The sequence below is a fragment of the Frankliniella occidentalis genome, unplaced genomic scaffold, assembly GCF_000697945.3.
Source record: "Frankliniella occidentalis isolate FOCC.00 unplaced genomic scaffold, Focc_3.1 Scaffold60, whole genome shotgun sequence".
Lineage (NCBI taxonomy): Eukaryota > Metazoa > Arthropoda > Insecta > Thysanoptera > Thripidae > Frankliniella > Frankliniella occidentalis.
Window position 1 is genome coordinate 497,363 of NW_026267190.1, and position 22,838 is coordinate 520,200.

Genomic DNA, 22,838 nt, shown 5'->3' on the forward strand with positions numbered 1-22,838 from the left:
GGACGGCATAGGGACATCCTAGGACAGGATCGGGACGGCATAGGGACATTTTAGGACAGGGGCGGGACGGCTTAGGGACACCCTAGGACAGGGGCGGGATGCCATAGGGACGCTCTAGGACAGGAATCGGGACGGCATAGGGACATTTTAGGACAGGGGCGGGACGGCTTAGGGACACCCTAGGACAGGGGCGGGATGCCATAGGGACGCTCTAGGACAGGAACGGGAAGAGACACACAGAGAGAACGGACGTAAAAGGACACAGTGGGACATGCACGTGTGCGAAGAGAGGGACATTAAAAGATGTCCCTGGGAATGAGAATTCGGGACAAGACTAATAATGACACTAAGGGACACATACAAATCAGCCTTGTCCCCGCTTGTCTTTATCCTCACCAGGGTTTTTACTTTACGTCCCCATTACTGTAACCATTAATTCAGCCAGCTCGTCTGTATGGCATTCGTTAGACTTGACACATTTCTCTCCGCGGGCCGCCGCAGGCACGGTCACCCTCCGGGACCTCCCGGGATGCGTGAGGCCGGAGGTTGCACGGCGCGTTGGCGTGCGTTCAGGTCGACGTACTTCTAGTCAGAGCCAAGGTCGTTTGTCGTTCCCACAGGAGCTCCAGATACCGGTGATAGCTGACCTCGCCGTCGGCCACAACCTCATGGACCACGTGTCCGCTGGCGGCGTTCTGTTCGTGGTCAACCAAAGCATCTCCCTCAAGTAAGACGTAAGACGCAAAACCGCGAGCACACGCGGCTCCCTTCTTCCTTTGCCAGCTCTCGTCAAGACTGTCGTCTTCCTCGCCCCTCGTCAGGTCGGAGCGGCTGTACTCCGGGCCCATCATGACGGAGTGGCTCGTGAACCACACCGGCCCCGGCTCCATCCCCGGCGGCTGCGAGTCCGTCGCCTTCTACGCGCTCGACGGCAACCCCGAGGGCTGGCCCGACCTGGAGCTCATGCTCATCTCGGGGTCGCTCACCTCGGACGTCACCTTCCGGGACGGCCTCGGCCTGGACCCCAATCTCTACAACGAGGTAAGCAGGCATTCCCTTACTACGTGACCTGTAGGGGGCCCGGCGGGATGCAAATATGATAATGGGGTCCCCCGTTCCCGTTGTACATCTTATTATGGGGTCCCGATAGACTCCAATGATGGTTCTGTCCCATTTCGAACCACATGGTTTTAGTACCCCCCGCCCCCTCTCCCGGAGAGGTCGCGGGTCACGTATAGTCCCTAAGCTCCGGGACATGTTGCCGATGCCGTGCATCTAACGCGCGCCCCTTCCCAGATGTTCAAGCCCATGGAGCACGAGGACTCGTGGTCGCTGGTGCCCATGCTGATGCGGCCGCGCAGCAAGGGCCGCATCCGCCTGCGCAGCCGCAACCCGCTCAGCAAGCCGCTCATCGACCACAACTACTTCGAGTTCCCCGAGGACCTCGAGCTGCTCGTCGACGGCGTCCTCGAGACGCTGCGCATCGTCCGGACCAAGCCGTTCCAGCGGCTGGGCACACGCCTGCACGACGCGCCCGTGCCCGCGTGCGCGGCTCAGGGCCTCGCGTTCGGCTCGCGCGAGTACTGGCGCTGCCACATCCGGCACTTCTCCTTCACCATCTACCATCAGTCCGGCACCTGCAAGATGGGTCCGGCCTCCGACCCCAGCGCCGTGGTGGACGCCAGGCTACGGGTAAGATGATGGCAACGCTTCGAGGGGAGATTTCTCGTTGGGTTGGTAGTACTAGCGCGCCCTGTGCTTTCCCGGGCAACCGGTGACATATTGTCTAAATCGCTGATGGATGGTCATTCCCTCACGGTACGGTCCCCGGCTGCGCAGGTCCACGGCGTGAAGAGGCTCCGGGTCGTCGACGCCTCCGTGATGCCGGAGATCCCCGCCGGCCACACCAACGCGCCCACCTACATGATCGCCGAGAAGGCGGCCGATCTCATCAAGCAGGACCACAACGTGAGGTGACGGAGCGGGCGGGAGCAGGAGCCACTGTGATAATGTTGCTGCTGACTCGGCGAGACTGGCGGCGGCTGTGGACTCGAATAGTAGTATGTAAACATGAGACTGCCATGAATGGAAGGTTGTTCCATCATTAATTATATTTTATGAGTGAATTTTTTTTTGGTGCATAAATCGTGTCAGTATAGTTCTTCCCCAGGAAGCACTTAATTAAGGGAGAGGAAAATATAAAGTAAAGACACAATAAAGACTTTATTTTAAGAAAATAATTTGACCGTTTAGTGGGTTTATATACAAGACTTGAGTGAGGAGAAAATTACAACTATGAAATAATACAGTACGGAATCAAACTTGTCACAGAAATTGAAAATGTAACTGATGAAATGTAAGAGATTATATAATATCACATTACACCCGGATCATCCGGGTCATCATCTGATTCCATTTCCATAACTTTACGTCTTTTGGCTGGGAGACCAGATGTGCTAGGGATAGAAGGATCAAAACCTCTTTTACATGCTTGATTAGATACACCTTCTGAGATTAATGGAAAGCTCCATTGCTGAGACGAATTTTCAACATTGACAACAATCAATTGATTTGTCGATCCAGAGGGATTGCCAGGATCCTGTTCAGTTGTACAGTCAGCATTTTTCTTCTGCCCTTTCTTTCCTCTGCTGCGTCCTATAGGAACTGGATTTGGAACAAAAACCTCATCATCCTTATCATCATTGAAAATATTTGAACTGTCATTTGGTCTGTATCTTGACATGAGCGCTGGCCAAAGAAAAAGGCAAAACATTCTTTCATCAAACTTTTTCTTGGCTTCCTCTAATTTTTCAAAACTTACTTCACTTAAGTCTTCCTTATCCAAATTTTTATTGCTCAAATTGATCAAATTGCGCCTATTCAATAGGAAAGTTCTCAGACCAACAAGAGTTGTTAAATTAGGTGGGAAGATAAACATTCCTTTCCCTTTTGCAGAACTACTTTTTATTGGTTTATGACAAATACTAGGTTGCTTAAGAGGTGGCTCAAAAAAGGCAGGATCTTGATTTCTATCAGCAACAACTTCATCTTGAGCAAAATTCATAACAGGTAAATCAACATACAAAGAGGCATAATTGTGACTTGGAATATAGTCAATATTTTTTGGGCATCCTTGAAGAGGAGAATCATCTTCATAAAACACAGTATCATCACTAAAAAGTTGAGCTGTTGTATTTTCCGAAGTCTCCAAGTCAGGGTTAGTATTTCCCAAAACATTTGACTCAAGGATAGTTTCAGGAAAATCTTTGAAATCAATGGTGTCCAAAACAAGGTTGGCAAGTATATCCCTACAAAACAATAAGGTAATTAGTGATTGAAGTTTCTATTTCAATATTGTCTCTCTCTACAATGAAACAGAAAACTCACCTGTCAGCTGGTGTAAGAGATGTATCAGTTTGAATCTCCTCAAAACAAGGTAGATTTAATTTTGAGTTTAAAAGCTTAAGTAGCATAACTAGCTCTTTAGCATACTTTTGTGCTTCTTCTCTTCGTACATTAAGCTTTTTGGGACCCCCAGGCAAATCATAACTGCAGCGAAAATAATTTACCAGGTCTGCCTCGATTGGGGATTGTTTTTTCTTTTTAGGAACATCTAAGATTGACTTTTTCTTCTTTTTCACTAAAGATGTGATGAGATTGTTCTGGAAAAATGTAAAATTGATAGATAAACTTGGGATAGAATATAACATGTAATTAATCAAAACACACACATGTAAACACACACAGTACCTTGGCTTTTACCATATCTTCTAAATTATCACAGCTTAATATAGCTCTAGCTTTGTCCCATTGCTCTTGGAACTGCGAATAAATGTTAGGATTGTAAACACGAGCAGGAGCTTCAGATATAGGAGAATCTGGATTTTTGGCTCTCCATCGAGACAGAGTAGTAAAACGGTGTCGCACCTGAGAAAATGTCATTGTTATTTTTAAAATACATGTTTTAAAAATGATAAATAAAACATGAAGTAGTATTGAAACTGGGTCTTTTATCCAATACCTGAGTGCGATCTTTGGTAGGAAACCACTTAGATATTTTGGCCCAATTTCTTCCATGCTTTTCTGTTAATTCAATGAGATTCTTGTCATCATCTACAGTCCATGGAACACCATTGCCTGGTCTATTTAGGTAATGTTTGTAACGGTCCCTAACTTGGCAAGTGGTCCTATCTTTCAAAAAATTTGCGATTCGCTGAAAATCTTCACCCCACCTGAAATGTAATAAAACAATCAAAATTGAATATACTATTCGGTTTGTGTCCTAAATACAATAAACTCTACACCCAGAAAACATAATCCAGCAATGGCAACTTACATTTGCACTCCAGCTAGTATCATTATATCTTCTTCTTCAGTAAACCGTCCTTTTTTAATAGCTGGATTAAGTGAGTAAGTCCAACGGTTGAAAACTTGAGTTTTAGTTCGGTTCTCCATATCATATGCAACCTAAAATTAAAAGAATAAATAAATTTTGCTTGATATTGTCACCTGATGTATATGTTAAGAGAAATGGAAATAATAAAAATGTAAAGAATACTTCACAAATAAGCATTACCTTCCCCCACGGAATAAAGTTCCCAATTTTATATTTTTCAACAGCACGGAGAAGCTTTTTGTCTTCCGCAGGGTCCCAAGTGTTCCTTTTCAAAGATACATTTAGTTTGTTTTGATAAACAATAAAACATTGATAACCTGAACGATTAGTTCCAAGCTCTTCTGCAATTTTATCCCAATCTTGATGGCTAAAAAAAAGTAGGAGGGAAAAAGAAAAGCTATCAGAAAAACTGAAAAAAGTTGTATGTAAGAAGCATAAGACACAAAAGCAAACACTCAATACATACTTGTATTTTTTGGCCAATTCAAGAAGCTTTCCTTCCTCATCTTCAGTATATGGCGTTTTATTGATTCTGGGGTGTAAGTACAAGTTCCAAAAGCTCCTGCAGCTTTCAGGTGACTGTTTTCCATCCAGAAATGAAGCTGATATTTTCATCCAATCATGCGCACCATTAGCAATTTCTTCATCAAGCATGGATTGAGCCACAGATGAGACATCAAAATCAGCAATTTTTTGTTCAATCTCAACAAACCGTTCAGTATTTCCAGACAGTCGCTCTGATTCCAATTCTTTGCGTAAGACAGCTAACTTTAGCTTTGCTTCTTTGAGACACTTTTGAGTTGCCACCTCAGTCACAGCGTCACTCAATGCTTTCTTGTGAGATGTAACCCATTGATGATAAGAATCAAGTTCTGACCAGCAAATCTCTCTGTTTTGCTTCTTAGTATGATAATCTTCGTTAAAAGGACAAGGATAAAAATTCTCGGTTTTGAAGTACGGCATACCAAAGACGTACATCCACTGGCTTTTCATGTTGATGGAATTCCCAAGATTACTGTTACTATGAATGTTGTCCTGAACTTCATTTAATTGCTTTACCACCTTGGCTATATTTTGTCTAATTTCTGCCTCTAACTGCGCCAATACTGCATCATACTCTTGGTTTGCCTCAAGGGCTTCAGCCCAGGATGGGTTTTTGCATGTATCTTCATTGTCAATGGAATTTTCTTCTTCAATAGCTGCACTTGGAACAGTGTCGTCTGTTACAGTAGACATACCTTCATGTTCTGAATCCCGCTCGCCGTCCGAGTCACTGTCAAGCGTGGCTATGGTGTCATCCACAACCACTGACAGAGCAGCATCTTGTAAGCGGATCGACTCCAGTAACTTCACTTTCTCTTCATCTGCATCTTCCATTGTCCCCTAAATTTAATTTGATAATATCGCTCGAAATCAAGTTATATCTGATCGGGCAGAAAGAAGAAGTGAGGTTATGGTGGCTAAACAACATTTCCTGGAAACGCCTCTCCCCATGCTATTAATGATAGGATTCGAAATAATCGGTACTTGGAAATTCGACATTTATAAACAGGATGCTCGTGATGTTCTCAACATTCATGCACAAAGTAAGGCTAGACTTACCATTTCCTTTGTTTATTTATAACATTCTACACCCGCCGTGTTTTGAAAATTGGTTGTAAATGACAATCGATCTCTCGATTCATTCATTGTGTTTTTGTATGTATGAAAATTATCAAAGTACGTATTACGTTTGTTGGGGCGGCCTCAAGGCAGGGGCGGTTCGTAAGGTTTCGTGTGTTATCATCAGTTGTTATCAGATCCTACCGTCACGGAAGAACTTTTGAAATGGTTTTAACGATGGTAGACGTCATCTACATCAGGTGACAGGTGTGATATCTAGCAACCCCCCACCAATTTTACTAGTCCCTGTAAATTTTAGTATTGCTGATAATATTATCCACTATACAAGTTTGGTTTTATAATATCCTTATATTTGTGAAGGAAACATCACAAGAAGACTAATAATTTTATTTTTCTTATTCCATATTTAGGAGGATTATTTTTTAACAACATATCTAGTCAACACCCCACATTACAGAGAATTTCTAATAGTCATACCGAGAGACCGAAGTTAAACTCAAGCATCATGTTACAAATAAATTGGGCGGAACTTTTCCCTACAAGATCCAGTGTTGTGATCTTTGCTGCATATGTTGGATTCTTTACCAATCAAGGTATGCTACACAAGATAATATTTCTGCCAAATGCACCATTTTAATTGCCTAAGTAACCGAGAATCATCAAGAATTGGTCAAATTGTAGTTAGTGACATCACACTGCCAGATAGTCACCATGACGTATTTCAGCTAGTGGAACTTGATGTAATATGGACTCTCTTGGGTCAATAATAAATAAATTTCATGTCAAAATTACATTCTCTTGTACAAATCTGAAACATGTCATGGCGACTAGCTGGCAGTGATGATAGTTGAACAAACTAACATCCAAATTTAAACAGGAATTTTAGTGAGATGGACTCAGGCATCAGACAATAGTTATCCTTACAATACAGTAACTGTTGTTCTGTTAACGGATTTTCTGAAATTGATTATTACATCGGCTCTATTTTGCAAAGAGTGAGTATTTCTTTGTCGATCAGACTTTTTGGCCAATCTTTTATTTGAAATATTACCATTATAATTTCAACACATCAATTCTTTACAGCCATCCAATTAAATCTCTGTTTACAGAGGTATTTAGAAACTTACGAGGTTTGTATTTTGAAATTGGTGTACTAAGAAAAAGTTATAGTGTAGAGATATTTTTTTACCACTTTCTCTCTTATTTTACAGTGTGTTCACTTTACTTAGTGCCAGCTTTTCTGTACAGTTTGTACAATAATATAGCTTTCCTCAGCCTGTCAGCTTTTGATCCTACAACTTACTACTTACTGCTACAGCTAAGGGTTGCTCTTACAGGAATTATATACCAGGTAATCCTTACTGACTTATCCACTATATTTTAGATTGTCTCAAAGAATGAAGTCCAGGTTTTGTCCAACACTTTTACACTCTTCTGGCATTGGTGTCTTTTAATCGGCCTTGTGTTAATCAGGATAAATCTTTAGTAAACAATATATGATTGCCCTTATTTTTTATGTAAGGTGATATTCAAGAAGAAGCTCAGCTCTACCCAGTGGTTGTCGCTCCTCCTGCTGACAATAGGCTGTATGATCAAAGAGACAGATTTTAACAACATTACAAACCTTTTTGGTGGACTAGCTGGAAAGGGGTCCAGCTTTATTCTTCTTGTATTTCAGGTAGTTATTGCATCAATTCCATCCCACATTGTCCTGTTTCCTAGGTATGCACCTTCTTAATATTCCTCTCTATTTAGATGTCTTGTTCATGCCTTGCTGGTGTCTACAATGAATATCTATTGAAGAAAGAATCTCCTACAGCCAACATTTTTATACAAAATGTCTTCATGTATTTAAATTCTATTATCTGCAATTTGGTTATGGTTGTGCTTCATGAGCCACTTAGTCAAACTTTCTCCAGTGAATCTCTATCAGCGGTGCTTGTTCCAAGTGTTGTCATATTAATGCTAAACAATGCAGGAGGCGGTATTACAACCAGCTTTTTTCTTCGCAATTTGAACTCAATCATGAAAACTTTCACTGGAGCTATAGAGTTAACTTGTTCAGCACTTTTATGCTATTTTCTCTTTGGTATTCCTATTTATGTAAATACTGTAATTTCTATTGTCATTGTGTCATATGCGACAATTTTATACTCTCAAAATCCAGTCTCCAGAGAAGATGTAAGCAACAAACAAAAGTTTGATACTGAGATGGCTCACCCTTTGATTGATAGGGAGTCCAAAGTCACCACTGTCTAAAATAATTTTAGCTCTTCATTAATATGAAGAATAGGTCATAAATTATTAATGATTTATGGTGTTAAGCACAGTAGTATTGCATTATCTTTAAGTTACTTGAGAAATTTGTATTTCTACAATGCAGTTAAGAAGGTGTGTCTGTTTTGTGAATTTTTTCTCTCTTTACTTTTCTCATTACAATTTCCTACTCATCTTGTTTTCTTGTGTTCCTAAATGCAACGAGTAGTTGCCATAATATGTTACAATTAAATTTTAATCTTGAAAGTGTTCCAGTTATACTCAAGCATTTACATTTGAATATTTAAGTTCCTTTACTCTACTGCGTCTTAATTTGTTTTTTCATGGTAAACCATAGATTAAGAAATACTGTCACTTAAGTTAAAATGCATTTTACTTAGGACCAAAATAGTTATTTTAGCCTGTCTCGGTATTCGCCCATAACATTTAATTTTTCTAGATGCAAGGCAATGTTAATTGACTTTTAATGGATATCTGTGGCTTTTCAAAATAATATCTATTTGTCTCTATCTGTGATTTTGTCTTACAAGTGCCTTTTTTATGCTTGAAGACTGAGCAAAGATTTATTCGCTTTGTCATAATTTACTTTGCCTTGTTACCTCACGTTTTTGTTTTCCTACGTCAAAATTATCCATAATTTTCTACGTAGAAGACCTTGGCAAAAAAGTTCTAGTATCATCATCGACATTGTGCTTTAATATTTTATTGTCTTTGTGTTTTTTCAACACATTCTGCTGTAATTCAGTGAACTATAGACTATAGTATTGTATTACAGTTTGTCTAGGGTGAATGCGCCAAAACCGCTGATCGCTTTAGTGTTCCTAATTTAATTATGGGCCCGAATGAGGATACCATGTTATTTTAACATTTCATTTCAACAGTAAACAAAATCAAGTCATCTTTGTAAATCATTTGGATATCGCTACTATCACTATTTGAAAGATTCCTTCTTTAACACAAGTTCTTTTCATTGAAGTGAGAAGAGTATCTTCCAGTATTATGAAATTCTTGGTATGTACTGACCAACTGTTACTGGTACTTCCCAGTTTATTCAGAGATGTGAATTGCAGATTTAAACCAATTGTTCGTGGTTGTGATTTGGGCTCCGGGCAATTAAATGTTGTTGTTTTGTTTTAAATGTCACAATATAACTTAGTGTGATAAAAACTTTCTGTTATGACCCAGTGATTGATTTGCTTTTGTGCTACTTTTACATTCTCCAGATTATTTTGTAACTGTGATTAATGCAGAAAGTATATATAACTCACATGTGATATTAAACATTCATTATTTCTACCTAGCCCATGACAAGTATCATCAGGAAATGTTCAGAACTTAAATGCTCAATGCTCATTACCCCTCAAGTTTTATTAAATTCCAGACAATGCATTACTTGCTTTTTTCTTTGTTTGAATGAAAAGAGCAACCCCTTTGGTAGATTTCTAAACCTTGAAACATGTTTTTGGTCTACATTACAAAACAAGAGCTCCCTTTTCTAAACTATGTACCGTGTGTTAGGGCTTTGTCAAAGCAGTATTCTGGTTTACCCACTTTCTCCACTCATAAGGCGCCATATGGCTCCTAGGGTAGGCAAACCTGCCAAACTGCTTTGTCGTAGCTCTGACCCACGGTAGAAAACATTAATAGTTACCAAGCTGAATTGAAAAATACCTTCACTAAGCTCAGATCTTCCTTACACTTGGAGTATTGTGCAACTTATTTCTTATTGCATTCTCAAAAACGAACTCAGTATCCATTGTCTTCATTTTAACAATGAACTTTTCAATTTAGTGTACAATATATGACACTCTTTTCTGAGAAGACCATGAGCAAGTCAGAACAAGCATTAGGTGCGGAGACTAGCAAAAATCATCTTTGTCTTTGAACTTCTTAATACAACTTCCACTAGAAGAAGTACATATGACAAAAAATGGTGCTGTTCTCTTTTTTCACACAACCTAAATGCCAGCACAACACACATTCCCCCCACATTTTTGTATGCTCATATAATACAGGTAGATAATACATTGGCAAGCAAACTTTAAAAGGAACCACCATTTATTTAAAAGAAAGTATATGAATATAGTGGCTTTACATACCAACTTGTTCAGTAACATACAACAATAGAGGTGGTAAATTTAATCAAAACATCTTGCTCTCCATTAAAGTACAGTTTTAACACAATTTACAAGTTTGTTTTCTGTTTGGACGCAAGATGGTAAGACCAAAAAGTAGCTGAAAGAACTATTGAACATGAGGTAGGAACATGAAGGCACATTTCTAAGGAAATGTTCTGCATTTTAAGAATGTAGTTATGTTTCTTTTTTACAGAATGGAAAACATGACCAAAATTTGAAAAAACTCTAAGCGATCCACAAAAAACGTCTATCTTTGAACTGTGTAAAAAAGGAGCAAAAAAATGGATCCTCTTTTATGATGTACACTGATGTTAATCTTGAATGCTGTATTTTAAAACAGCAAGGTGGGTGGGTACTAATGTTCTGACTAGACTTAGCCTTTAGGAGATCAGGAAAACAGGTCAATTAAAATAATTTTTACAAAAAAATTGAGTTGTGAAACAGAATTGATTAAATACTCAACACCTGATATTAAGATAGACAGATATCTTTCCTTTAGGAACAGATCACATTTCTTCTGGTGATTATGACACTCAAAATACTGACAAAATAATCCCAAAGAACGAATCACAGCAGACACTAGATAATGACCCACCTTAACTTACTAAGTAGGGAAGGAAATTTTGTCCAACAAGTAAATACAGATTATTCTTCACATGAGCACAGAATTCAGAAAATATATAAAATAAACTTTTGTGAAGACAAGTCCAAAAGTATAACAGTCTAATCTATTTCTTTCCAACAGATTTCTTTTTGCCTTAATAAATTAAAAGCAAGGAAAACAAAAAACATGCAAGTTTCTGGCTTGATTGTCAAAAAAGTGACAATCTATCTGAAGTTAATAGAAGACATACATAGTACATCTCATAACCATATGAGTTACAACATACAAGATACAGCTTACAAGCTGAAGTAAAGAAACTGTGGACATAAAAAACACCTACCTACTTATCTAGTATAGATCTATGGATAGAACATGTCAGAACACAACAATAATGTAACAAGGATGCAGGTTAGGCACTGAAAGATTCTATGATGGCAGACAGAGAGACTGTATTTGAATTCCTAAATGGCATCAATAGGCTTCCGTTTTGAAAAAATATGCCGTTTTCGAAGCCAGGAAATTAGTTAGTGGGTAAAGACAAAGCAAGAAAATTATTCAGCATACAAGAAGAAGAAAATACTTTCACCAGCCTGCAACTTTGATCCAATACGGATCTTGGGCAATTAAGATTACAAAATAAATATTAACAAAAAGGATACAGTTGAATGAAACATAAAGCACCCAATCAGGAGATTTCAATTGTTTTGGATAGGAAGAATTAAGTACTGCAGACAACAACACTCTGAAGGTGCACCTGTTAATAAACTTCTGCCAACTAATTAAGAGCTCAAACACTAAATTGAACAAAAGGGTGTTATTTACATCCACAGTCCAATGAACAGCAATGTCAAAGCTGTTCATTTGAAGATTTTGTAACTATTTCAAAATGAGTTTATGTTATGATTAGAAGGTACACTTACACAATGATAATATATAGATAACAAAATATCCTCTCTTTGAACACTACTCTTGGTTGCCTAGTACCTATATATGATATAAGCTTCAGAGTTCTGGTAAATTCACAGCACTACAAAACAGTTTGACAAGATGTTATAAAACAGGTGGATTGAAGAAGCTTTAATCATTGAAATTCTTGACTACTCTGTACAACAATTTCCCTACTTAAATGAAATGCACTTCTCCAACAGAACTACTGCAGTATAATCAAACTTTTTAGCATTTTACTGATCCATTTATAAAAGAAATGCTACATTTAATATAAACCAAAACCAACATCAGAGATGTGCTTGTTAGATCTAATGCCATACATACAAACATAGAATTATTTCTACACCTTATTGGAAACTTTACCAAAATAAGTTAGACATGAAGTAGAGATGGTGAAGAAAATATTCTTCAGAAATAATCTTGCATCAATTTCAAAGTCACTTCCACTCATAAACAGAAGACTGTTATTGCTACATCATAGGAACAATGCACACACCCTGCTTACTTATAGAAATATCCCTCTCAAGATGATAAATCTATAAGCAGAGAATGTTTTTGCCCCATTTTGCATTGGCCACACCATATATGCACTTTGCACCGGCTCAGTATCTTTCACTTCACCCACTCAGTTTTAGAAACACACAAAGATGATCTCACTGAACCTTTTTTTGGATAGCCTCTACGGAGTGGCTTACTTCTCACTCCTTGTGGAGGGCCATTTATTTCAAGTTTTAATGACTTTTTTTGGTTTTACATTTTACAATGTAACTAGTAAGCTTAAATAGGAATAAAGAAATAATCACTTCTTTTTTCCCCGATTTTATGCCCTTTCATGTTGCCTGTGCTGCCAAAATCGCCCCTCCTGTGTGAGGTGCATGGCAATAAGCCATTGTCATACTTCAGCAGCTGTTTTTTCCGTCTGATACAAGGTGACTGATGCTATATAATTATTGGCCATGACCTGAAAAATTAAGAATTTGCATTTAAATTAGAAAATTTACTGGGTGACCTGGCCTAATGACAACACACAATGAAAATATATGAGTACCATAGGAATATACACAAATAATATTCAGCACTTACGGTTAAAAAGCAAACACATACCTCAAAAATAATGTCTTGATACCCATAGCAAAATGTTGACCCAAAGGGGTTTGTTGTGTTTGTTGAATTAGCCCTAGTCAAAACTACAGGCCGCTCACTTGGCTTGAGCTGCTGTGAAATGGCATCCCATTTGGAGTAGGTAGTGATCTAGGAAGAAAAATTCTCATTAGTAAATGTGATGTTGGATTTTAACATCTTTCCCTTAAATTATGCATATACATACTTTCACTGGTTCAGGCAAGCTTTCAATCATCTGCTCACCACTACTATTTTTCAGACTCTTTGAAGGAGTGAGCATAAGCTGAAATTCACACCTATGATACCTGTTGACAAGTGAACAGTGAAAACTTATTTGATTTCAAATAATCATTTATTCTGTAAAAACCTTCTTCACAAATTGAAAAATATTGTCATTAATTGTATAGCCCACCAGAGTGGTTCCAAAAGTCAAAAGGTCATGGCATTGAGGAGTCAACTGTAAAACTAAAAGATTTGACACATCAGTTGACATTGGTAACAAATCACAAAACGCTGTCAAAGTTTAACATGGGGAAAAGAATCAAAAAGTTAGATTCTCCAAATTAAAATTTCCTTTCCTTTCCTTTTTACTTTTTTTTTTTTCTTTTCATCGGGACTTTATTTTTTGGGTCAAAAATCACACATTAGTGTGTTACACATAGTGTTTTAAGGTAGAGTCCATGACAGTGTGTATTTTTATTGAAGGGAAATTCTACAAAAACAAATTAGGCCTATCACTTTAAACCAAGAGACTCTAGCATGAAACATAGGACATTATTAGAAGAACCTCAACGAGTAAATTGAAATCTTGATTATTTTTCTCACAACAACAGCGCAACTAACTGCAACCCTAATATGGGGCATATAACTGTTTTTCTTATATTTCCTGTAAGGTTTCTATGTTAAACTTTGACCATATTGTGGGACCTTTGACCAATGTCCAACTACATAAAGTGAGGTGTCAAAAATTTTAGATTTTCAAGTAGCACCTTTATTAAGAGGCAACCCCATTTTCTTTTCAGTTATTATTTTTGGTTTTGAAAGCCTCTCACAGTCACATATGGAGCCTTGCTTTTGGGGCTTGTTAATCAATAACTTAAATTCGAATAAAATAATTCAACAAACAACTAAAAAAGTAATGTTGGCTAATAAATGTCTTACTTACATGTTAAAGTTATAGTGTCCAGGGTAATTTGTGTGTAAAACAAACTTTTTTGCCTTCTGAGTTTTGGCATCAAACAAAATATCCTGTGGAAAAGGCAAATGAAAATATTAATGCTGTTGGCTCTTGATGTGATTTGTGACCCCAAATCTGAATTAAACTTACTATCCCCAAGGTGAAGTAGTTGTAAAAGAAATCTGATCGTCTGGCAGTGACACGGCGGTGAGCGTTTGGACTATGTATCTTCATTTTATCCTCTGCTTTGTAGAACACTCGTGATGGAGCACCCAGAGCAGCAGCCACATCTTGGCAGGTATCTCCAAACAAAACTTCTCTTGTTAAGGTTTGACGTTTGGGGTCCATATCTCTTGATGGGCCTTTACAGAATAGAATAGAAGAGTTGGAAAAGTCTGGGCTATCAGGTTCACAGTTTCACGAGTCAGAGACGTACCTTGAGTAAAAAGATGCAAGCGCAAACCACGAGTGCTACCTGAGCCATTATTTATTATGGGTGACGATAGAATGTGGCACACGTCCAGGTACAATTGGTTGTGGTAGCAAGAGAGAGGCAGTGGAGGTGCTTTACACTCAGCCAAGTTGCTCCCAGCATATAAACATACTCGAGACACTACTGGTGATGCACCATTTGGAAACTGTAGAGAACCTAGTCCATGAGCGTATCCTGGCTAATGGAACAAAGAGAGTAAAAAACAGACATTCAACAAGGTTATCCAAAGAAAAGAAGTTTTTATTATAGATAGATATATGACTAGATTTCTCTTACCTGGAACTTTGTCTCAACAGGGAAGCAGAAAGAGAGGCCTCTGAAATTCAGAACAAACAACTGTTTTTCCGAATCATACACACCAGGCCTTGTTGCACCAAAAGAGTGCTCAATCTGTTGTATGCTAGGGGGTACTTCAGGAGAATTAAATGGCATTCCACTGGAAGAAGAGGTCAAAAGACATAAATGATACAACATACAATAAAGCTTACAACAAAATAGACAAAGATGAAGGGCAAAATACTTACCAATATTTTAATTTTGTCATTTTCATGTTATAAATTTCAATTATCTGTAATAAAAATTTGTTTAAGAAGGAATTGTTGACTACATTATGAATAAGTTTTCATTGAATTTAACTGAGTGGAATCAGCGCACATACCTTTAGCCTCTGAACTACTGGGTCAAAGATCAACCGAACTCCATCTTGTGGCAAGTTGATCATTAAATCGACATTCAAAGGATTCTGCAATCAAACAGAAAACACCCATAAAATGAATTGCTTAATTTTTGAGAAGATTCACAGTGTTTCATTTTTAGTACTTCAAATAAGCTATAAACAACTTGTCAAGTTATTTTTAAATATTTTCCCAACTAAACAGAATATTAATCAAAACTCCCTTTCTCTTACCTGGTCACTGTACAGCACTTGTACTCCCTTGATGATACCCACTTGGGACTGTATAATTGCTATTGCTTGGGAAAAGTGCATCCCTAGAACACAAAAAGTAAAAATAACAGTAAATATATGGTTTAAGGCTTAAAAACGAAAACAAATCTATGAAAGAAATCAAACTGAGACATTGACAGAGGTAAATGTGTGTATTTGTTTATTTTGATCACTAATAGTTTCCCAAGGTTTGTGTAAATGATGTGATACCTCAGTGAATTGACATAAAGAAAACGACTCATTACAAAAAGCATCAATCCACGAGACAGAAACTCACGAAGACAGCGAAGTGCCTTGTTTACAAGAGGGCCATTTCGAGGGAAGGTCACAAAACCTAAGGGGTTCAAATTTGAAACGCAAAATATCTGTTACCTAGGCCTAGCCCAATCCTGGTTCGATAACTCACCCAATATAAACTCCCATTGATCGCACCCAAGCGAGGTCTCAGGGACTAGTTCCAAATCCAGCATTTCAATAAATGCGATTTGCAGTTTCTTCACAAAGCTTCACTGTAGCAGCTCAAAGTTATCGCACAATTCTTGTCTAGTATATACTCTGCTCTTTGTCTGCCACTTACGCCATCTTGCTTGTGTTTGTTTGTTTCTTCTTTTCAGCTGTCAGCTTGCCGTGGGTGACGTCACAAACAGCTGGAGCTATGAGAACTTTACGCTGCGCCACTGTTGTTGCTACGCCTCAGCCTCGTCCGCGCGGGGGGGCCTCCATCAGCGACTCCGCTGACCATGCGGGACAAAGCGCGCTGGCGCGGCTGGCGGCCTACTGGGCCGTAATCTTGCACGTGACGGGGCTGTGTTGATGTGCTGCTGCTCCACGATGTACCAAAAAAATGAGACGAACACACGCGTAAAATCACTGCACGAGCTGCTGAAGCGCCCCAAAACAAGCGCGATACAGGCATGACTTCCCCACATGGTACTTCCCCATATTCCAAAAAGAGCTTTTTGACAATAGGTTGACGAACCAACGCCAAAGAAACAATTTTTGAGGCAGTCAATACTCATGGGGATCAAAGTAAAAGGGAACCTGCTTGAGGGAAGTCCCATAGTAAACATCGGCAACTGGGTGATGGAGATTTCACTGGGCCGCCTCTTTCCTGTTTGCCTGACGTGTTCGTTGAAGAAATGTCGAATTTATCAAAGCAGGTAAAGCAGGATGCATGTGGAATAGCTAAGCAGTCGTGTCAAGCCACCAGCAATGCTAAGTACCCGCACGGGTAGGAAGGTACGCAGCGGGACGGCAGCCTTCAGTCGAAAGGTCAGCCAGCACATGCTACAGCGTATACACGCGAGGAGGGAGAGGGGGTCCTGCACTGACCTGCTCAACGTTTTATCGAGAGGGGATTATTATTGCGCGATTGTGCTGCTCGAGCAGCAGGGCGGCCTTTTGACACTCCCCTATCTGTTGCCAAGCCTCTATTCGGCCAGTGGCAGTGTATCTCTGTACATTTTAATATTCTCTCTTCTCGATCCCTACTAGTTGCTCCTTTCTAACACATTATTGCTGGATCTAACGAACGGCGCCTGACGTAATTCATGTGTCATATTCATCTGTTCATTACAGCAGATTTACGGAAAATAGACAAAAATACTACTACAACAACAGCAACACCCCCCCCCCCCCACACACACACACACACACAGACAAAATGAAAAACTTCGGATGCATCGAATACTCCGACGGCATGTATTCTAGAAAATGTGTACTGAAGAGGACGATCTACGTATCTTCATTTTCAGATCACAACAACAAACTTTGAAAAGTGGTGTTTAATGGGCTGCATATCTACCGGGCGCGAGCGAAGGACGGCGTGACGGCTGTGCTGCCTATCAGCCAGGCGCGGTTGTAGGACGGCGCTGACGATGGGTGGGCTGCCTATAAGGCTGGCGCGACTGCAGGCCTGTGTGACGGATGGGTTGCCTACCAGCCAGGCGCGTCTGGCGGATCATAAGACCAAGAGGCATAGAACAGCTTTCACGGCTTTCGTGGTCCTAGCGGATAATGCGTAGTGTAAAATCATGTCAGAAGTTTAAAAAAAGTAAAATTATACCAGCTTTCTTGTTAGAGTAAACACCCTTTTGAGGGACAAGAGGTGCAAGATTGATGAAAAAACATGACAGGCATTAAAAAAAATGCATGAGAAATTTGCTTATAATCTTTTAATGGAATTCAAGTGTGAACAATTATTGTCATTATGGAAGAACAGATCTGCAATACATCAGTAGCTGAGGTACTCAGTCTCAAAAACGGAAGAAAAAAAAACTGCTAATTTTTCTTTAAATGAAAGGTGTTTTTCTATCAACCAGATGCATCAAGCATCATTACATGGGATGTGCTACCCACAACATAAGACTAATATAATTAAACTGACCGCCTGCAGTCTATGATACATAGAATATAGCTCATACTTAAGTATGCGGAACAGGAACATGGCACAAAATGTTTCTCCCAGCGGTAAATACAGGATAAAGCTAGAACTACAATATATCTGAATCAGAGACCTCTCACATAGGAACATCTATGAAACCCTACATATTAACAGAACAGCTTCAAGATTTTTTAAAAATATGAGAAGCATAAAATATTTCACTTTTCTTGTAGTCAATGAAATAGTATGCAGAAACAAACAATGAAGACCTATACCAAACTAGTACTCTTTACAGTAAAGGCATTAGATTTAAATCCCAGATATGCCAGAACAATCACAAGTCAAAAAGGGTAAAATAGATGGGAAAATGTTTAGCTTTTCTATTTAAATTTAAGAGGGGTCACATTTAAACGCCTACTATGCATCTATGACAATTTTTAAAAAATAAATATCAAAAACAGAGTGTTAAGCTCCTAAGTTGTTATGCAGGAGATTAATAAAATCTCACCCAGATTATGGTAAGTATACAGCAATAATGGATGACCAGACACAGCATTGTTGCACACCATTTAGGATACCAATGTCCGTGTTTTAACTTACTGAGAGAACCAGAGTTAATCTTTGGTGTGAATTGAAGCTAAGAACCAGCACAATCCTCAAAATCATCAGTTAATTACCAGAATACATGAAGTGGCAGTATATAGTTCTTATTTCAAGAGGAGTAAGAATTTTTCTTTCTGTGCTGGATGTCTCATCCCAATCAAAACAACATAAAGAATAAATAAAAGACTTCACAAATATATTATAGCTGCACTTTTTAATATAAAAAGTGCAATGTAAAATGAAATTGACAAAACAATGTCACCTTTAAGAATGACATCCTGTGATTGACAGGTACATCTTTGATTTCCCTTTATAGCTTGTGACATCTACTAGAGTTGTTTGGAAATGCTGAAACTCTTAAGGAATCAAGATAACGAAAAGTCACAAGCATAATCACTTAAAATACATAGATACAATAGATAAAATTGAACTGATAGAACAATGACAGAGCGTAATTACCTACAACGAAAAGGGATTCAAAGCAAATGGAATGTCATGAATGAAAATATTAAAAATTTCAAACAAGACCCTATAAAATAAACCTAAAAATATCACAGTGAATTAAAGAGAGAGAGATAAAGGAGATTGGTTTAAAATGTTCTTGACACAATGCAGAGTCAACAATTATTTTTAAACAATTGTTAAATGTGCATTAACAATCCTGCATTATAACTAAACAAATAACAATGATAAACTACTAATTCATAAATGAAAAATAACATATATAACTATAGGACATATTTTTTTTAACTGTGACTTTACCTTGGGTACAAGTAGGTATACAACACACACATAGAATAGAATACTGTTCTGTTTACATCTTGCAGGATATCACTAGTAAATTCATCAAAAACAACTTATAACATAGGCACAGGGAAAATCACATAAAAATATAAAGCCCATTCATTATTGTCGTGCTTGCATTTTCTGAAATAATCAGATCACAAAATTATTGTCATTATGTTACACAAGAATTGCACAAACTTTTAACTTAACTTTTACCACCATTTAGAATATTCTCAATGCTAGCATAAGATCCAAAGCCAAAACCAAGAAGTCCAAACATGACAATCGCAAGGTCTTTCCATAGAACCCAGTTATATCGACCAAGACCAACTTTCCAAAAGGTAATAATTTCTATCAGTGGCGGGAAGATCAGTGCTAGGGCTGAGCTACTCACAGCGCCCACAAGAGAAATAACAGCTCCAAGGTCTGGAATGAGTGCCGCCAATATAACTGAAAAGAAGAGGTTTATGTCAACAGAAATAAAGGTAAATGAATGGAAATAAAGGTTTACTCATTATTATACTCACAGGTGAAAATGACGATAGCAGTACGAACAGCATACTCTCCATACAACTGGGCTTTCTCTGTATGTAATTGGTTTTTGATCAATGGCCACACTATGTTGAAAGGCACATAGAACTGAAGGCCATATGACAAAAATATAGCCAATCCCATCATAACACGAACAGATTGAGCCAATCTAGAATAAACAGCTTGATTTTAATGAGGTTGCATGAAATTTATTTTTTAATAACTGAAGGATAGTTCCGAGAAAACTTACAAATCACCAGAAGGTAAGTTAAGAGTAATGCTGCCGGCAACTTTATCTCCATATTTCAGATAACCAAAGAATCCAACAGAAGTATAGAGCGCGGCTACAATAACCATGCCTGTGTTAAGGACACCAGTCAGTCCACTGAAGTCTTGGGGAGTTTCCATATTATTTTCCAAAGGAAGGACCTGAATTTTAAGAAAACATGATACAAATTTAAATGTAATGACAAACAAAAATCAATTTAAAACTGTACAAAATATGAAGAAAAGTATGACTTACCACACCAATTCCCTCAAAGGCATAAATAGCAGTACCGAAAAATAGAGGCAATTTGTGCCAAGGAGCAAATGCATGTACTGATGAAGTCCTAGGTAACCCTTGAAGCATGTAGAAGAATGTAATGCCCAATCCAGTGATAGTAAGAATGGAGGCAAACATGGACACTGGGGCCAAGTACTTGAGATTCTTAACCCAGTTAAGAACAATCATAGGTACTAACAACAAGCCCAGGTAAACTTGAAGGTCTAAGTCAACCCAGAAATGAGCCACAACCTAAGTAAGAAGAAACAATATTAGTAAAACCAAGAAAAATACTTCTACAGGGTGGCCACTCTGCCCCATAGTTTTGAAAAGGTAGACTAGCCCGCTCACAGACGGAGCGGGGAGGTGGGAGGCGACGGGAGAGGTAGGTGCGGGCAGGCTAGTCTACCTTTTAAAACTACGGGGCAGAGCGGTCACCCTGTATAGAGAAAACATTTGCTTGAGAGTCTGAGCTATGACATAAGATTTCAAGCTATTTGTAAAGTAGTTGTCTCAAGTTAAATTTGCACATAAGCAGGTGGAACTCCAAGGATAAAAACTTACATCTCTGATGTTGGCAGCAACAAAAACAAAATAAACACAACAAAATCCCAATTGTGTGATGCAGAGGAAAATATTCACCAGGATCCTACAAGACAGGAAAATATGAGGGTTATTTTTAATTAGAAGCTTGTTGACTCTTTAAAAAGCTTGGACTTGTTAACAAGCTGATTGTGAGATGTGTGTATACTTACTTTGCAATGTGAGAAACATGTCGAGTTCTGGAAGGGCCAGTAGCAAAAGCAGCTTCAACCACTTCTGAAAATCCAAGAGCTGGTACTTGTGTTCTCCTGCATAGCTCATGAGCACATTTTACCTGAAAATAGTGAAGGGAACAGTTTGATTAAAAATATAGGAGTAATAGGTGTAAATGTGACGAAAGGAAAATGTATGCCTTTGGACTCACCAAAATATGCATGCAGTGAGTGCAAATTAGCCCCATAACAAGAGTGCCAATAGTTCCAACCACAAGACCTGCATTGCTGAATGCATCTGGCATTGCCAATATGCCAGATCCTATGTTGCCTTTAAGCAAGTGTATCATAGTGTCCAAATTTCTGAAAAAAATACATACTAATTTTAAACATGAGCAAAACAAACAAAACAGATTTTATTTAGTTGTTGATGTGTCACGGATAGATCACATGTAAGCAATATGCCTTGGCTCCAGTTTCAGCCTTACCACCTCTCACTGATTAAGGCTAAGTTCCAGACACAGTTTCAAAGGTAATAACTTACGAGGTTGGGTGTTCAAGATTTCTGTTAAGTACAGGGTCGAAGTCAGGCTTTGGTGGTTTTCCAGGAGGGTGTCCCTGTCCTGCATCAGGTGTGCTACCCCCTTCCATGGGTCCTCCAGCAAGATGTACCACAACATTATCAGGAGAATGTCTCAGATCTGGACGTGGAATGACTGACCTGCAAAAGCACAAGCACCATTTTGTAAATGAAAATTTTCATAGCTCAAGATAAAATGTTTAAAATGATGAGGCAACTGTAGATACCTGTCATATGTGTCATTTAATGGCTCATTGGATGACACAAGAAGAGGCTGTCTTTCCTCCTTCTTTTTCCCCATCTTCCCTTGGACAGCACTGGAGAGCTAAAAGAGGACAAAAATATTTTGAGCCTCTACACATGATTCTGATTTTCATCTTTGACACTGTGTGTCAGACGCACGCCTAGCACTTGTTTGCAGGAGTGTTACACCCAAGTAGCAAACCTGTGCGCATTTGAGGTTTTAAAATGCCCCTCGAGTGGCGCACGATGTGCGCTTACTTGCGCTTCCACGGCTACCGTTTGCTACCTGGGATTACCTCAACACTGTTACAGCGTTACGCCCACAAAGTCTACAAGAATTAAAACTATTCACAAATATACAAAGCCAGCAAAGCATTTGAAGCTCACCGTATTCTCCACATTGCAGGACCCATAAAACAATCTTGAAGACATGGCTAATCCAAAAACTTTAACTCGGTAAGCGTAACACGAGAGCGCCAGAACACCACTTCCCTTCCCTGAGCAACGCGTACGCGGACTGAACACTGCCGCCCAAAACAAACCACGCTATGCCCTGCCACGACACGACTGGCCCGGCACTGTCCGTCTCTCTGTTTGTCCGTCTGTTTATCTATCCACGAGTATTCCTCCATGGGGGCATGGGCGCAGGGGATTGGCCAGGGGACCAGCATCCCTCCGCCCCCCCCCCC

The 22,838-nt window shown here is 39.1% G+C and overlaps 5 protein-coding genes across 8 annotated transcripts in view; 2 read left to right on the plus strand and 3 right to left on the minus strand.

The window, feature by feature from the left end:
- LOC113206137 (glucose dehydrogenase [FAD, quinone]-like) overlaps nt 1–2,240 on the plus strand; it is a 5,305-nt gene extending 3,065 nt beyond the window's left edge. The window contains exons 5-8 of the mRNA XM_026422076.2: nt 621–727; nt 822–1,041; nt 1,297–1,692; nt 1,840–2,240. Of these exons, the coding sequence (XP_026277861.2) occupies nt 621–727; nt 822–1,041; nt 1,297–1,692; nt 1,840–1,977 (861 nt within the window). The 3' untranslated portion in view covers nt 1,978–2,240. The remainder of the gene's footprint in view (nt 1–620; nt 728–821; nt 1,042–1,296; nt 1,693–1,839) is intronic.
- On the minus strand, nt 2,205–6,141 carry LOC113206136 (snRNA-activating protein complex subunit 4). Its single transcript, XM_026422074.2, has 8 exons — nt 5,999–6,141; nt 4,863–5,820; nt 4,577–4,763; nt 4,337–4,467; nt 4,022–4,232; nt 3,751–3,927; nt 3,388–3,662; nt 2,205–3,308 (listed from the first exon to the last, which is right to left on the minus strand). The coding sequence occupies exons 2-8, from the start codon at nt 5,771–5,773 to the stop codon at nt 2,375–2,377; spliced, it is 2,826 nt and encodes a 941-aa protein (XP_026277859.1). The 5' UTR covers nt 5,774–5,820; nt 5,999–6,141; the 3' UTR covers nt 2,205–2,374.
- Nucleotides 6,120–9,570, plus strand: LOC113206139 (UDP-galactose transporter senju). Its single transcript, XM_026422079.2, has 7 exons — nt 6,120–6,265; nt 6,430–6,612; nt 6,897–7,014; nt 7,103–7,149; nt 7,231–7,370; nt 7,542–7,697; nt 7,775–9,570. The coding sequence occupies exons 2-7, from the start codon at nt 6,525–6,527 to the stop codon at nt 8,276–8,278; spliced, it is 1,053 nt and encodes a 350-aa protein (XP_026277864.1). The 5' UTR covers nt 6,120–6,265; nt 6,430–6,524; the 3' UTR covers nt 8,279–9,570.
- A 73-nt stretch (nt 9,571–9,643) lies between these two features.
- Nucleotides 9,644–16,484, minus strand: LOC113206138 (PHAF1 protein CG7083). Of its 2 annotated transcripts, none has more exons than XM_052267813.1 (11): nt 16,302–16,484; nt 15,686–15,768; nt 15,437–15,520; nt 15,303–15,346; nt 15,055–15,214; nt 14,722–14,956; nt 14,436–14,647; nt 14,274–14,356; nt 13,314–13,413; nt 13,091–13,237; nt 9,644–12,947 (listed from the first exon to the last, which is right to left on the minus strand). In XM_052267813.1, the coding sequence occupies exons 2-11, from the start codon at nt 15,764–15,766 to the stop codon at nt 12,879–12,881; spliced, it is 1,215 nt and encodes a 404-aa protein (XP_052123773.1). In that variant the 5' UTR covers nt 15,767–15,768; nt 16,302–16,484; the 3' UTR covers nt 9,644–12,878. The 2 variants fall into 2 exon arrangements, with proteins under 2 accessions (XP_052123773.1, XP_026277863.1); XM_026422078.2 differs by having other exon boundaries at nt 16,131–16,481.
- Nucleotides 16,485–17,883: 1,399 nt separating this feature from the next.
- Nucleotides 17,884–22,838, minus strand: part of LOC113206086 (proton-coupled amino acid transporter-like protein pathetic) — a 6,664-nt gene continuing 1,709 nt past the window's right edge. For 2 of the 3 annotated variants that reach the window (XM_026421995.2, XM_026421996.2), the window contains 9 exons: nt 22,134–22,231; nt 21,871–22,047; nt 21,539–21,689; nt 21,327–21,448; nt 21,136–21,220; nt 20,551–20,823; nt 20,278–20,456; nt 20,024–20,196; nt 17,884–19,946 (listed from right to left, as the gene is read on the minus strand). In XM_026421995.2, coding sequence (XP_026277780.1) covers nt 19,702–19,946; nt 20,024–20,196; nt 20,278–20,456; nt 20,551–20,823; nt 21,136–21,220; nt 21,327–21,448; nt 21,539–21,689; nt 21,871–22,047; nt 22,134–22,231 — 1,503 coding nt within the window. In that variant the 3' untranslated portion in view covers nt 17,884–19,701. Of the gene's footprint in view, nt 19,947–20,023; nt 20,197–20,277; nt 20,457–20,550; nt 20,824–21,135; nt 21,221–21,326; nt 21,449–21,538; nt 21,690–21,870; nt 22,048–22,133; nt 22,232–22,536; nt 22,804–22,838 lie in introns of those variants that run through there. The other variant, XM_026421994.2, reaches the window with a different exon arrangement.